Below are 15,846 nucleotides of genomic sequence, written 5' to 3' on the forward strand. Positions count from 1 at the left end.
TCTGTCCTGGGTTGCGCGTGTGTGTGTGAGACTGTATCTCTGTCCTGGGTTGCGCGTGTGTGTGTGAGACTGTATCTCTGTCCTGGGTTGCGCGTGTGTGTGTGAGACTGTATCTCTGTCCTGGGTTGCGCGTGTGTGTGTGAGACTGTATCTCTGTCCTGGGTTGCGCGTGTGTGTGTGAGACTGTATCTCTGTCCTGGGTTGCGCGTGTGTGTGTGAGACTGTATCTCTGTCCTGGGTTGCGCGTGTGTGTGTGAGACTGTATCTCTGTCCTGGGTTGCGCGTGTGTGTGTGAGACTGTATCTCTGTCCTGGGTTGCGCGTGTGTGTGTGAGACTGTATCTCTGTCCTGGGTTGCGCGTGTGTGTGTGAGACTGTATCTCTGTCCTGGGTTGCGCGTGTGTGTGTGAGACTGTATCTCTGTCCTGGGTTGCGCGTGTGTGTGTGAGACTGTATCTCTGTCCTGGGTTGCGCGTGTGTGTGTGAGACTGTATCTCTGTCCTGGGTTGCGCGTGTGTGTGTGAGACTGTATCTCTGTCCTGGGTTGCGCGTGTGTGTGTGAGACTGTATCTCTGTCCTGGGTTGCGCGTGTGTGTGTGAGACTGTATCTCTGTCCTGGGTTGCGCGTGTGTGTGTGAGACTGTATCTCTGTCCTGGGTTGCGCGTGTGTGTGTGAGACTGTATCTCTGTCCTGGGTTGCGCGTGTGTGTGTGAGACTGTATCTCTGTCCTGGGTTGCGCGTGTGTGTGTGAGACTGTATCTCTGTCCTGGGTTGCGCGTGTGTGTGTGAGACTGTATCTCTGTCCTGGGTTGCGCGTGTGTGTGTGAGACTGTATCTCTGTCCTGGGTTGCGCGTGTGTGTGTGAGACTGTATCTCTGTCCTGGGTTGCGCGTGTGTGTGTGAGACTGTATCTCTGTCCTGGGTTGCGCGTGTGTGTGTGAGACTGTATCTCTGTCCTGGGTTGCGCGTGTGTGTGTGAGACTGTATCTCTGTCCTGGGTTGCGCGTGTGTGTGTGAGACTGTATCTCTGTCCTGGGGTGTGTGTGTGAGACTGTATCTCTGTCCTGGGGTGTGTGTGTGAGACTGTATCTCTGTCCTGGGGTGTGTGTGTGAGACTGTATCTCTGTCCTGGGTGGTGTGTGAGACTGTATCTCTGTCCTGGGGTGTGTGTGTGAGACTGTATCTCTGTCCTGGGGTGTGTGTGTGAGACTGTATCTCTGTCCTGGGGTGTGTGTGTGAGACTGTATCTCTGTCTGTGTGTGTGAGACTGTATCTCTGTCCTGGGGTGTGTGTGTGAGACTGTATCTCTGTCCTGGGTGTGTGTGTGAGACTGTATCTCTGTCCTGGGGTGTGTGTGTGAGACTGTATCTCTGTCCTGGGGTGTGTGTGTGAGACTGTATCTCTGTCCTGGGGTGTGTGTGTGAGACTGTATCTCTGTCCTGGGGTGTGTGTGTGAGACTGTATCTCTGTCCTGGGGTGTGTGTGTGAGACTGTATCTCTGTCCTGGGGTGTGTGTGTGAGACTGTATCTCTGTCCTGGGGTGTGTGTGTGTGAGACTGTATCTCTGTCCTGGGTTGCGCGTGTGTGTGTGAGACTGTATCTCTGTCCTGGGTTGCGCGTGTGTGTGTGAGACTGTATCTCTGTCCTGGGTTGCGCGTGTGTGTGTGAGACTGTATCTCTGTCCTGGGTTGCGCGTGTGTGTGTGAGACTGTATCTCTGTCCTGGGTTGCGCGTGTGTGTGTGAGACTGTATCTCTGTCCTGGGTTGCGCGTGTGTGTGTGAGACTGTATCTCTGTCCTGGGTTGCGCGTGTGTGTGTGAGACTGTATCTCTGTCCTGGGTTGCGCGTGTGTGTGTGAGACTGTATCTCTGTCCTGGGTTGCGCGTGTGTGTGTGAGACTGTATCTCTGTCCTGGGTTGCGCGTGTGTGTGTGAGACTGTATCTCTGTCCTGGGTTGCGCGTGTGTGTGTGAGACTGTATCTCTGTCCTGGGTTGCGCGTGTGTGTGTGAGACTGTATCTCTGTCCTGGGTTGCGCGTGTGTGTGTGAGACTGTATCTCTGTCCTGGGTTGCGCGTGTGTGTGTGAGACTGTATCTCTGTCCTGGGTTGCGCGTGTGTGTGTGAGACTGTATCTCTGTCCTGGGTTGCGCGTGTGTGTGTGAGACTGTATCTCTGTCCTGGGTTGCGCGTGTGTGTGTGAGACTGTATCTCTGTCCTGGGTTGCGCGTGTGTGTGTGAGACTGTATCTCTGTCCTGGGTTGCGCGTGTGTGTGTGAGACTGTATCTCTGTCCTGGGTTGCGCGTGTGTGTGTGAGACTGTATCTCTGTCCTGGGTTGCGCGTGTGTGTGTGAGACTGTATCTCTGTCCTGGGTTGCGCGTGTGTGTGTGAGACTGTATCTCTGTCCTGGGTTGCGCGTGTGTGTGTGAGACTGTATCTCTGTCCTGGGTTGCGCGTGTGTGTGTGAGACTGTATCTCTGTCCTGGGTTGCGCGTGTGTGTGTGAGACTGTATCTCTGTCCTGGGTTGCGCGTGTGTGTGTGAGACTGTATCTCTGTCCTGGGTTGCGCGTGTGTGTGTGAGACTGTATCTCTGTCCTGGGTTGCGCGTGTGTGTGTGAGACTGTATCTCTGTCCTGGGTTGCGCGTGTGTGTGTGAGACTGTATCTCTGTCCTGGGTTGCGCGTGTGTGTGTGAGACTGTATCTCTGTCCTGGGTTGCGCGTGTGTGTGTGAGACTGTATCTCTGTCCTGGGTTGCGCGTGTGTGTGTGAGACTGTATCTCTGTCCTGGGTTGCGCGTGTGTGTGTGAGACTGTATCTCTGTCCTGGGTTGCGCGTGTGTGTGTGAGACTGTATCTCTGTCCTGGGTTGCGCGTGTGTGTGTGAGACTGTATCTCTGTCCTGGGTTGCGCGTGTGTGTGTGAGACTGTATCTCTGTCCTGGGTTGCGCGTGTGTGTGTGAGACTGTATCTCTGTCCTGGGTTGCGCGTGTGTGTGTGAGACTGTATCTCTGTCCTGGGTTGCGCGTGTGTGTGTGAGACTGTATCTCTGTCCTGGGTTGCGCGTGTGTGTGTGAGACTGTATCTCTGTCCTGGGTTGCGCGTGTGTGTGTGAGACTGTATCTCTGTCCTGGGTTGCGCGTGTGTGTGTGAGACTGTATCTCTGTCCTGGGTTGCGCGTGTGTGTGTGAGACTGTATCTCTGTCCTGGGTTGCGCGTGTGTGTGTGAGACTGTATCTCTGTCCTGGGTTGCGCGTGTGTGTGTGAGACTGTATCTCTGTCCTGGGTTGCGCGTGTGTGTGTGAGACTGTATCTCTGTCCTGGGTTGCGCGTGTGTGTGTGAGACTGTATCTCTGTCCTGGGTTGCGCGTGTGTGTGTGAGACTGTATCTCTGTCCTGGGTTGCGCGTGTGTGTGTGAGACTGTATCTCTGTCCTGGGTTGCGCGTGTGTGTGTGAGACTGTATCTCTGTCCTGGGTTGCGCGTGTGTGTGTGAGACTGTATCTCTGTCCTGGGTTGCGCGTGTGTGTGTGAGACTGTATCTCTGTCCTGGGTTGCGCGTGTGTGTGTGAGACTGTATCTCTGTCCTGGGTTGCGCGTGTGTGTGTGAGACTGTATCTCTGTCCTGGGTTGCGCGTGTGTGTGTGAGACTGTATCTCTGTCCTGGGTTGCGCGTGTGTGTGTGAGACTGTATCTCTGTCCTGGGTTGCGCGTGTGTGTGTGAGACTGTATCTCTGTCCTGGGTTGCGCGTGTGTGTGTGAGACTGTATCTCTGTCCTGGGTTGCGCGTGTGTGTGTGAGACTGTATCTCTGTCCTGGGTTGCGCGTGTGTGTGTGAGACTGTATCTCTGTCCTGGGTTGCGCGTGTGTGTGTGAGACTGTATCTCTGTCCTGGGTTGCGCGTGTGTGTGTGAGACTGTATCTCTGTCCTGGGTTGCGCGTGTGTGTGTGAGACTGTATCTCTGTCCTGGGTTGCGCGTGTGTGTGTGAGACTGTATCTCTGTCCTGGGTTGCGCGTGTGTGTGTGAGACTGTATCTCTGTCCTGGGTTGCGCGTGTGTGTGTGAGACTGTATCTCTGTCCTGGGTTGCGCGTGTGTGTGTGAGACTGTATCTCTGTCCTGGGTTGCGCGTGTGTGTGTGAGACTGTATCTCTGTCCTGGGTTGCGCGTGTGTGTGTGAGACTGTATCTCTGTCCTGGGTTGCGCGTGTGTGTGTGAGACTGTATCTCTGTCCTGGGTTGCGCGTGTGTGTGTGAGACTGTATCTCTGTCCTGGGTTGCGCGTGTGTGTGTGAGACTGTATCTCTGTCCTGGGTTGCGCGTGTGTGTGTGAGACTGTATCTCTGTCCTGGGTTGCGCGTGTGTGTGTGAGACTGTATCTCTGTCCTGGGTTGCGCGTGTGTGTGTGAGACTGTATCTCTGTCCTGGGTTGCGCGTGTGTGTGTGAGACTGTATCTCTGTCCTGGGTTGCGCGTGTGTGTGTGAGACTGTATCTCTGTCCTGGGTTGCGCGTGTGTGTGTGAGACTGTATCTCTGTCCTGGGTTGCGCGTGTGTGTGTGAGACTGTATCTCTGTCCTGGGTTGCGCGTGTGTGTGTGAGACTGTATCTCTGTCCTGGGTTGCGCGTGTGTGTGTGAGACTGTATCTCTGTCCTGGGTTGCGCGTGTGTGTGTGAGACTGTATCTCTGTCCTGGGTTGCGCGTGTGTGTGTGAGACTGTATCTCTGTCCTGGGTTGCGCGTGTGTGTGTGAGACTGTATCTCTGTCCTGGGTTGCGCGTGTGTGTGTGAGACTGTATCTCTGTCCTGGGTTGCGCGTGTGTGTGTGAGACTGTATCTCTGTCCTGGGTTGTGTGTGTGTGAGACTGTATCTCTGTCCTGGGTTGTGTGTGTGTGAGACTGTATCTCTGTCCTGGGTTGCGCGTGTGTGTGTGAGACTGTATCTCTGTCCTGGGGTGCGCGTGTGTGTGTGAGACTGTATCTCTGTCCTGGGGTTGCGCGTGTGTGTGTGAGACTGTATCTCTGTCCTGGGTTGCGCGTGTGTGTGTGAGACTGTATCTCTGTCCTGGGTTGTGTGTGTGTGAGACTGTATCTCTGTCCTGGGTTGTGTGTGTGTGTGTGAGACTGTATCTCTGTCCTGGGTTGTGTGTGTGTGAGACTGTATCTCTGTCCTGGGTTGTGTGTGTGTGAGACTGTATCTCTGTCCTGGGTTGTGTGTGTGTGTGAGACTGTATCTCTGTCCTGGGTTGTGTGTGTGTGTGAGACTGTATCTCTGTCCTGGGTGTGTGTGTGTGTGTGTGTGAGACTGTATCTCTGTCCTGGGGTGTGTGTGTGTGTGTGTGAGACTGTATCTCTGTCCTGGGGGGTGTGTGTGTGAGACTGTATCTCTGTCCTGGGGTGTGTGTGTGTGTGTGTGTGAGACTGTATCTCTGTCCTGGGTGTGTGTGTGTGTGTGTGAGACTGTATCTCTGTCCTGGGTGTGTGTGTGTGTGTGTGAGACTGTATCTCTGTCCTGGGTGTGTGTGTGTGTGTGTGTGAGACTGTATCTCTGTCCTGGGTGGTGTGTGAGACTGTATCTCTGTCCTGGGTGGTGTGTGAGACTGTATCTCTGTCCTGGGTTGCGCGTGTGTGTGTGAGACTGTATCTCTGTCCTGGGTTGTGTGTGTGTGAGACTGTATCTCTGTCCTGGGTTGCGCGTGTGTGTGTGAGACTGTATCTCTGTCCTGGGTTGCGCGTGTGTGTGTGAGACTGTATCTCTGTCCTGGGTTGTGTGTGTGTGTGTGTGTGTGTGTGTATCTCTGTCTTCCCTCAGCCTGATGCAGTCAACAGGGTCTGTGATTTCTGGGTCTGTTGTGGTCGTGTCTACCTGGTGTGTTGACTAGATGTAAAAGCATTGTACAGCATCCTGGGTACTGAGGAAGGTGTCGTATAATACTATATGTGTTACTGTAAGGTGATGTATAATACTATATTGTGTGTGTGTGTGTGTGTGTGTGTCTGTGTTTAGGAGGATATCATATCCATCTGGAACAAAACGGCCAGTGACCAGGCCACTACTGCCCGCATCAGAGACACACTACGCCGAGTTCTCAACCTGCCCCCCAACACCATCATGGAGTATAAGACACACACAGACAGTATAAAGTGAGTCTCTCTCTCTCTCTCTCACACACACACACACACACACACACACACACACACACACACACACACACACACACACAACCTGCCCCTCAACACCCTAATGGAGTATAAAACACACACAGACAGTATATAGTGCATCTTGTACACACGCGCACACACACAGTTTTTGTTGTATTTGTGTGTGTGTGCGCGCACGTGCGCAGGGCCTGGGAGGATTTCCACGGTCTTGTGAACGCTAGCGGCGGCCGTTAGCTCTTTCAGCTAAAGTGCCCATGGTAGGAACCAGCTCTACTGGACTAAACTTTACAGATTCTTGCTTATTACTGATATTGTATGGTGTCTAACTTTTGTATTATTATTTTGTATTCTAGGTTTAGTTTACTTTCGTGTGGATGAAGAGGACATTTCTAGAGGAGGAAATTAATTTATCGATTCTTACCATTTTTTAAAACAAACACCACACTGCTGATAAGACCAGGTTTCCCGGCGAAGACGTGTGGATTCTTTTAATTTATCTGATCAGGTGAAACACCCCTGCAAACTGAGAACAAAGAAAGACACAAAGGACTTTTTACATCTGCCAGTGGCTAAGCAGCAGAACTTCAGTGGCTGTTCCAGATGACTGCAGGTGCTGCCTTCAGCCAGCAGGGGGAGCCTGCAGGAAAGGAGCCTCAGAGACTGCAGCTGTCCTGGCTCAGAAGAAGGCTGATTAACCAAACCATGCAATTCACGTGAACGGCTGCGTCACTGTAGAAACGTGACGGTGAACGAGTGCGTTATCGTAGTCTTCAACACCCGTTAGCCACTTTAGGGAGAGAACACCTTTATTGCTCATCACAACAGGGTTACATTTTACTATAGTGCAGTATTTGAACTAGTGTTACAAAGAAGAGGAAAACATTTTAATTTTGAATTGCTCTAAGAAACGAAAGGATATATTTGTAGGTTATCTGAGGCGCTCTGAATGAGATCTGCTTCTGACCATTTTCCATGTTGATTGTCCGGGAGGGTAGGGGACAGAAAACCCGACTTGGGTGCCTATCGCGCTGTGCCTGGCTGGGAGAGCTCTCTGCTGTTGCCTAGGTTACCCAGGAGCGCTCCGCATTCTGGGATGCCACTGTGGGAGGAGCCTGATGTAGTGTGGGCATTCCCTCCCCAAATGCAGGGGCTGGGGTTTATCGGTTTGCATCTCTTACGTACTGCCTGCATAGGAGTGGTGCTGCTTGCAGTATTGTTCTGACTGCGATCGAATGATGAAAGCAATAAATGTTGAACACACAGCTGCTAACCCTGCTGGAGAGACACTGATTGGTCAGGGTCATGTCTGCATACACCCACTTGTTTTTGTCATTGGTTCATGCTCCAGCACATGAAAATTAACATGATCATCATTTGCATATTACTTAATATGAAATAATGACACAGGTTAAAAGTTCTGAATGTTACCTTTAAATCAAGCGCATCTCTGTCCTCTCTGGGCAAAGTGTGGATTTCCAGCGGACACACGTATGCCAGCAGCATGGAGTTCTGGTGTTTCCCTTTATCAACACGTTATCCCCCAGATCAGGGAACCCAAGGTCATTTGATAAACGGCTGTTAAACACAAGGTCATCGTGCCTGCCGTTTTTGGAGTTTACGAGTGTAAAGGCGTCTTCACATCTTTGGTCCGGTTTTGAGATGCTAAATGTGAGCTATTGAGTTTCTGTTTGCCTCTGAATTCATCCTGCTACATCATCCGTAAAGACAAGGAATGCTACCACCGGTGTTCACACGGGCCAAAGACATCATCTAACCTCTGTCGTGTTCCACAGACGATGGCAGATGCTTTAGGTCGTGACGTGTGCTTCCCGTCTCAGATTCTGTGTGCTGGAGTAAGGGGAACAAAATCTCCTGTTTTGTGCCTTTAAAGATCAAATGCGTGTGGGGGTTTGGGAATTCTGTGTATTTGATGGTATGACAAAGCCCTCGCTCAGGTAAGACGTTCTCTGGGATACTGCACGTTCCTGCAGTGTTTCCCTGTGATATCACTCGACTCAACTTTAAGATTCCTCCGATGCAGTTTCAACAGGCCAGAAGTTTTGTACAGTTTTATTAATGCAGGATTCTGGGAAGAATTAAGAATTACCCACAGATCTTTAAACTCAAAAGAATAGCCCGTTTCTTCTTGAAGAGTTCACTTGCCTTTGGTTCAGCTCATTTCAAAGAACATATGATTCTGTAGAGGAGAATGGGAGGGAGAGTGTTCAGTGTTTCACTGAGTTTTAATGCACCAGCTTCCCTAAACAGGTGTCGTCTGTCCGGGCAAATCTGAATCTGAGTGAGACGACAAACTCACCAGTAGAAACGTAGCAGCAAGCAGCAGCACTTTGGTGTTCACACACATGTTCGGGGGGACTGCCAGAGACAATGAGAATCAAGACCCATATCAACCAACCCATACTGGACAATACTGATACATTAGAAGCCTTATCAGTGAAAAACTGTCACAGACAGCAGAGGATCTCGGCTGTTAGCCCAAACCCCAGTCACAACGTTCTCTACCAGCCTATCCAGGCAGATTAAAGCTTTGGATTCTTGCTTTCATAAATGCTGGTGTGGTCTAATCTCAGGTGGTATAAATCTAGCCTGTCCAGGAGCAGCGCTGGGATTATGTCCTGGACAGCTGTTGTCTGGACGCTGCTCTCACCAGCCAGGCCGAAGTGCTCGTGGTCCATGTTGCAGTTCTCGCTGTAACCCTGCCAGTGCTTCCAGACCGTTCCAACACGCTCGCCGATCATGGAGACCACCTAAACAAACCGCCAGAGCAAATAAAAAGTGAAGAGAACTGATTCAGGGGAGGGCCGGTTGTTTCTTAAAACCGAAGCAAATTCTTATTAACTCATAGGTCGTGACTTCTCCAGACAAAGTCGTTGGGTGTGTCCAACCCAGCTCCTGAAGCTGCTGTTGTGCAGTTTCCACCTCACATTATTTAGCCAGTTAGGATCTACTGTGTCTCAAGTGTCTGAGGTATTAGTGTGTTCACCTTAGGTTTTCAAGTTTCAAGTTTGGTTTATTTGTCACATACATAGTCATGCACAGTATAACTCGCAGGGAAATGGTGGAGAGTGTTCTGTCCACACTGAGGAAAAAGAAAAACGGGTGCACAGAGAATATATATATATGTACAAAAATATATGAACAATGGTTTTGCAGGTTGCTATAGCTCTAGAGAAGGTTGGTAGCTCTACAGAAGCAGGGTTGGCATCTTTGACCTTAAGAGGCTTCTGACCGATAAACCTGCACTAAAGAGGAATCACCGATTTCAGAATGGCAGTTTGCTGATTGAGGAGTAAATAAGTAATTCAGGCTTATTTACAGACTTTTATTTCTTTACAGATTTGGCAAAGGGGACCAGAAATCAAATCTACAATGAAACAAGCAATTGAATTTATTTCCTCCAGGCTACTAGTGACACTATAACACTACACGCGCCTTCTGAGTTGTGTGTAATGCTGAGAGCACTAAAATGGTGGTAAATCTGCACAAGGTCAATTATCTTCATGATTTTTACTTGCAGCGTCCAGCCTGCACCTCTCCAATATTCAATAATTACGGTTACAAACAATACGCAAACGTTTCTATGCAGGCCAAACAACTTGTGCAAAACTTCTAAAATAATGTCTATGTTATCTTGCAGCATATCTGTGCGTTTTGTTTGTGTAAACGTTCTGTGAGGTAGCACTAGGGTCTTCAAACACTAGAGACCTGCTCATTTTTTTCATCAAAACAATCTAAATGACTGTGTTTACTTTTATTAATAAGCAAATTATGAAGAAAACTTGAAAAACCTTAAATTCCTCTTAAAGAAGCAAGTTGTCTGAATACTCATCCGTCATGAGGCAATCTACACACACTCTCCACCAAGAAGGAGATTAGCGAAACAAACAGTGGGAGGAGTCTAACCTGGAACTCCTGGTCGGGGAGGCAGCGGATTGGACAGCAAGAGCCTTGTATCCTCAGGGAGGAGGAGCCCGCAGAGTCACACACCTCAAAGTACGGCGTGAACATACTCCACCTGACAGACAGAGGGCGCCGTGTCCGCATAGTCAAATAAAACAGGAAATGCAGAACTAGACACAAAAACAAAAATACCACTAGGTGTGTCAGCATTGAAAGTAAGAAGGTTTCCATACTGCAGTCTATGGGCCGCTGAGATGGTAGCCATGTCTGAGGCAGTCAAATCCTTTAATTTATGAGCAAAATAACTGTCTAAGGTTTAACCCTATAGTTGGGAAATGCAGCCACCATTAGACAGAAATCATCAACTGTATTTGCATAACTTACATTAGCATATTGTTCATTACCATAATCAGCCATGCCCTCTGGGTGAAAAGAATGGGCTTGTTTTCCTTTAAGTCCTAGCCAATCACAGGTGTCCGGGCGGTTGGAGCTCTCTGGAGTGTGTTTGGCTGTACGGTAAACTGTGTTTGTTGTAACTGCCTTGGACCCTGTCAGCTACGCTCAGAGTGCAGGTTGATGTGGAAACCTATCCACTTAAACCAGCTGGGTTAGACCACCTTGGTTCATCAGCCAGTAAACAGGTTTGTTTATGAGCTGCGGCAGGTGGGCTAAAGTTCTAACAGCAGCCTGAGGAGGTTTAGGAGATTCCCACCTGCAGTACACTCATTATTAAATTAATTTGTATTTGTGTGTGTGTATGTGTGCATGTGTGTGAGAGTGCACTCAGGCGTGTGTGTGTGTGTGTGTGTGTGTGTGTGTGTGTGTGTGTGAGAAAGACAGTACCTCTGGTGAACAGTACCAATAAGCCCTCCCCGGGCTGTGTGGACCCTCATTTCCATCAAGCAGCATCCAAAACAGCACGTCTCTGCCCTCAGGGGTCTTTCAAAGAGGAAGACAAGCTGCCGGTCGCTGTCAAAACCCTGGAGGGAGCAGGAGCGGGCAGGACCACAGCACTGCACACACACACATGAGCTCTCTGACACACACACACACACACACACACACACACACACACACACACATACACACACACACAGTAGTATAGCTAGCCTCCTTCTGTCCTCACTGCCTTCTACAGGGGGACAACAGAGCATCCTGACCAGCTGTCTGATACAGACCTGTCTCCTCACAGAACTGTCTCACAGTCTGCTAGGGGACCTGTCTCCTGTCTCCTGTCTCCTGTCTCCTGTCTCCTGTCTCCAGGGTGTCTCCCTCCATAGCACCTCTCAGCACACACACTATAGTCAAAGGGGTGAAGCATGATGGACCTGGAGCACTACATCACCCACATCACTTACAACACCCACATCACCTACATCACCCACATCACTTACAACACCCACATCACCTACATCACCCACATCACTTACAACACCCACATCACTTACAACACCCACATCACCTACATCACCACATCACTTACAACACCCACAACACCCACATCACCCACATCACTTACAACACCCACATCACCCACATCACTTATAACACCCACATCACCTACATCACCCACATCACCTACATCACCCACATCACCTACAACACCCACATCACTTACAACACCCACATCACCCACATCACCACATCACTTACAACACCCACATCACTTACAACACCCACATCACTTACAACACCCACATCACCCACATCACCCACAACACCCACATCACTTACAACACCTACATCACCTACAACACCCACATCACCTACATCACTTACAACACCCACATCACCTACATCACCCACATCACTTACAACACCCACATCACTTACAACACCCACATCACCTACATCACCCACAACACCCACATCACCCACATCACTTACAACACCCACATCACCTACATCACCCACATCACTTATAACACCCACATCACCCACAACACCCACATCACCCACATCACCCACATCACTTACAACACCCACATCACCCACATCACTTATAACACCCACATCACCTACATCACTTACAACACCCACATCACCTACATCACTAACACCCACATCACCTACATCACCCACATCACTTACAACACCCACATCACCTACATCACCCACATCACTTACAACACCCACATCACCTACATCACCCACATCACCCACATCACCTACATCACCCACATCACCCACATCACTTACAACACCCACATCACCTACATCATCTACATCACCTATATGATCTACATCACCTACATCACCCATAACATCCCCAACACCCACATCACCTACATCACCCCAACACCTACATCACATACATCATCTACAACACCTACATCACCCACATCATCTACAACACCTACATCACCCACATCATCTACAACACCTACATCACCTACATCATCTACAACACCTACATCACCCACCTCACCTACATCACCCCAACACCTACATCACCTACATCACCTATATTACCTACATCACCCACCTCACCTATATCACCCATAACACCCACATCACCTACATCACCCATAACACCCCCAACACCCACATCACCTACATCACCCCAACACATACATCATCTACAACACCTACATCACCCACATCATCTACAACACCTACATCACCCACATCACCTACAACACCAATAACACCCCCAACACATACATCACTCACAACACCTACAACACCCACATCACCCCCAACATCTACATCACCTACAACACCCACAACACCCCAACACCTACATCACCCACAATACTATGTATGTGACGAATAAACCGAACTTGAATACCCACATCACCTACAATACCCACCACTAACCCCAAAGTGAACTCATCCCACCACTAACCCCAAACAGAACCTCTTTCTTGCATGTCATTGTACATTTGTTTCCTAGTCCTAACCCTTACCCTAGTCCTAACCCTTACCTTAGTCCTAACCCTTACCCTAGTCCTAACCCTTACCTTAGTCCTAACCCTTACCCTAGTCCTAACCCTTACCTTAGTCCTAACCCTTACCCTAGTCCTAACCCTTACCCTAGTCCTAACCCTTACCTTAGTCCTAACCCTTACCCTAGTCCTAACCCTTACCTTAGTCCTAACCCTTACCTTAGTCCTAACCCTTACCCTAGTCCTAACCCTTACCTTAGTCCTAACCCTTACCCTAGTCCTAACCCTTACCTTAGTCCTAACCCTTACTTTAGTCCTAACCCTTACCCTAGTCCTAACCCTTACCTTAGTCCTAACCCTTACCCTAGTCCTAACCCTTACCTTAGTCCTAACCCTTACCTTAGTCCTAACCCTTACCCTAGTCCTAACCCTTACCTTAGTCCTAACCCTTACCTTAGTCCTAACCCTTACCTTAGTCCTAACCCTTACCTTAGTCCTAACCCTTACCTTAGTCCTACTCCCTTTAGTTATAATGTGGCCTTGAGTTTCTAAAAAGGCACATGAAATTATTATTATTATTTTTACTATTATTATTATTACTATTATTATTATTATTATTATTGAAAACAAGAAATGACACCTAGATTCAGGGTATACGATCTCTGTGCAGGAATGACAATAAAACCTGGCTGGACTTGATAACATAGTGTTAACTTTACATTTATTGTCTCTAATATATCAGCAGTGTTGTTCTGTTGGTGTGCTGGGATTTGGTCTCCTGTCACATAATTACCTTCCACAGCCACAAACAGCTGCGCTTTTGTTTCTGTGGCAATGGTGTATGTTCTGCGGGATATGCACTGTGGTCCTGAAACACAAAATGAACTGCAGTGGGCGTCTCAGCGGGAAAGAAGCGCCCGTGTAGAAACAAACACGTCTGCATAAGGAATAGTACACCCCACAGACCTTTTGACTGTAGTTTCACAAACCATTATTGTATTGTTTAGATGTAGAAGATCGTATGAAGAAGCGCTCAAAAAGTGAGAGAGGAAGAAAGCTATCTGTGGGCTGATTCTTCAGACAGAGCTTAAGAACTTAAATGACATCTAAGCAACTTCCCCATGTGTGAATGAACAACTGCGTAAACTAACAGGGATGTATAAACACACTTAAGGAGGAAGATGGTTTCAGTGACTGTGCTTTCAGCAATGCAGCATGGTTTTGTTTCATCTTAGGAAACGTTCCTGTTGTAAACCACATCAGCACAACTGCATGACACAAATCACTGATCTGAGGCACGATTTGAGGCATACATGTAAAGATTTAGGCGTGTATTTCTGTAAAGGTGAACACAATAAACCCACATGGATTTTTCCATGTCTCACCTTGAAGCTCCGGTATAGCAGTGATGTGCAGGTGGCTGACTGATCTCAGAACAGCTAACCCAGCTGGTACCCCCGCTGTGACCCACTGTTCTGGCCTCTCGTCAGTCTCCACCTCCATGCCTGCTGCCCCAGTTCCACTACCCCCCGGCCCCGCAGCCTGGGAAGAGGCTGCTGCATGTCCGTGGAAGAGGCCTTGCTCCTGGGCAGCTGTGGGGTGTCTCCACCTTTGGAAAGCTCTAAAGAGCATCTCAATGTGTTTCTCTCTCTCCAGAATAAAGGGGGAAGACTGGGCTGTCATGGCAGACATGATCTGGGACAGAGAGAGAGAGAGAGAGAGAGAGAGAGAGAGGGAGAGACAGAGAGAGAGAGAGAGAGAGACAGAGAGAGAGAGAGAGAGAGAGAGAGGGAGAGAGAGAGAGGGAGAGAGGGAGAGGGAGAGAGATAGAGAGATAGAGGGAGAGAGAGAGAGAGAGAGGGAGAGAGAGGGAGAGAGGGAGAGAGAGAGAGAGAGACAGAGAGAGAGAGAGAGAGAGAGAGAGAGAGAGGGAGGGAGAGAGAGAGAGAGAGAGAGAGAGAGAGAGAGTGAAAAAGATATTTTGATCACAATAATATCAACTTTTATTATACTCTGACAGTCATGGAATGACGCCACTTTTCTTTTTACCATAATTTGTTATAAACATTATTTTTGCTTTTAAAAATTCTTTATAATGCATTATTTTAAGATATATTCATGGTCACATTTGCATCCTTTAACTCTTAAGTCAAAGAAACTGAATAAAAAGTGTTTTAATTACAATGCATCAGCATTTTGCTCTAGTTCTTCCCACTATTGCTAATTCCACTGTTTTTCCAAACTAAATTTACACCCTTCAGTTAATTACGCCAAGAGCAGTTAGAAAATAGATGTATGTAAACAAAGTAATTTCAGGCCTGTTTAAAATGTGGCTTCATGGTCACAGTGAGCTTGTATCACACTGTGATAAAAAACAGAACAAGTCAAGTTAATCTCATGGCGTCTGAGACATTGTGTATATAGATAGATGAACAGCCCCGTGCCTTACATACCAGCGGCTCCTGTCCTGTGTCCCGCTGATATCTGGATCTCAGATTGTTGGAACACGAACACCTCACTCGACGGCTCTGAAACACACGAGGGTCTGGGAAGTGTCTCTTCTGTTGGTGGTATGGTCTCCAGGCAATCCCTAAAGACTGCAGTTTGGTGTGTGTGTCTTTGCATACTATTCCAACCCCCACACCCCCATTCCAGGATGTAGTCTTTGTGGGGCACTACTCAGCCATGTAATTTAGACCCTCCTCCACACACACACACACACTCGCGCATGCAGACGCACACACACACACACACACGCGCACACACACACACGCACACACACACGCACACACATATCTGATATATCTGTGGTTATCTACAGGTTGCCTTGTTAGTATTCCAAAGTATTTTGAAATGTTCTTTAAAAATAAAGAACTCATCCT

The 15,846-nt window shown here is 48.7% G+C and overlaps 2 protein-coding genes across 2 annotated transcripts in view; one reads left to right on the forward strand and one right to left on the reverse strand.

The window, feature by feature from the left end:
- eif4e2 (eukaryotic translation initiation factor 4E family member 2) overlaps nucleotides 1–7,425 on the forward strand; it is a 29,332-nt gene extending 21,907 nt beyond the window's left edge. Inside the window, exons 6-8 of the mRNA XM_035528204.1 lie at nucleotides 6,001–6,137; nucleotides 6,341–6,412; nucleotides 6,509–7,425. Coding sequence (XP_035384097.1) covers nucleotides 6,001–6,137; nucleotides 6,341–6,389 — 186 coding nt within the window. The 3' untranslated portion in view covers nucleotides 6,390–6,412; nucleotides 6,509–7,425. The remainder of the gene's footprint in view (nucleotides 1–6,000; nucleotides 6,138–6,340; nucleotides 6,413–6,508) is intronic.
- LOC113584430 (phospholipid scramblase 2) lies at nucleotides 6,972–15,568 on the reverse strand. Its single transcript, XM_035528205.1, has 8 exons — nucleotides 15,418–15,568; nucleotides 14,350–14,659; nucleotides 13,758–13,832; nucleotides 10,920–11,112; nucleotides 10,080–10,191; nucleotides 8,824–8,923; nucleotides 8,473–8,531; nucleotides 6,972–8,352 (listed from the first exon to the last, which is right to left on the reverse strand). Exons 2-8 carry the CDS (start codon nucleotides 14,654–14,656, stop codon nucleotides 8,326–8,328), a joined length of 873 nt encoding a protein of 290 aa, XP_035384098.1. The 5' UTR covers nucleotides 14,657–14,659; nucleotides 15,418–15,568; the 3' UTR covers nucleotides 6,972–8,325.
- Between the last annotated feature and the right edge of the window lie 278 nt (nucleotides 15,569–15,846).

The sequence above is a fragment of the Electrophorus electricus genome, chromosome 7 (assembly GCF_013358815.1).
Source record: "Electrophorus electricus isolate fEleEle1 chromosome 7, fEleEle1.pri, whole genome shotgun sequence".
Taxonomy (NCBI): domain Eukaryota; kingdom Metazoa; phylum Chordata; class Actinopteri; order Gymnotiformes; family Gymnotidae; genus Electrophorus; species Electrophorus electricus.

Coding starts and splice junctions, on each gene's coding strand:
- LOC113584430 (XM_035528205.1), bottom strand. CDS start 14,656: ATGTCTGCCATGACAGCCCAGTCTTCCCCCTTTATTCTGGAGAGAGAG. Junction 8,924..10,079: donor TCCCCGACCAGGAGTTCCAG/GTTAGACTCCTC, acceptor CGGTTTGTTTAG/GTGGTCTCCATGATCGGCGA. Junction 8,532..8,823: donor CGAGCACTTCGGCCTGGCTG/GTGAGAGCAGCG, acceptor TGTCTCTGGCAG/TCCCCCCGAACATGTGTGTG.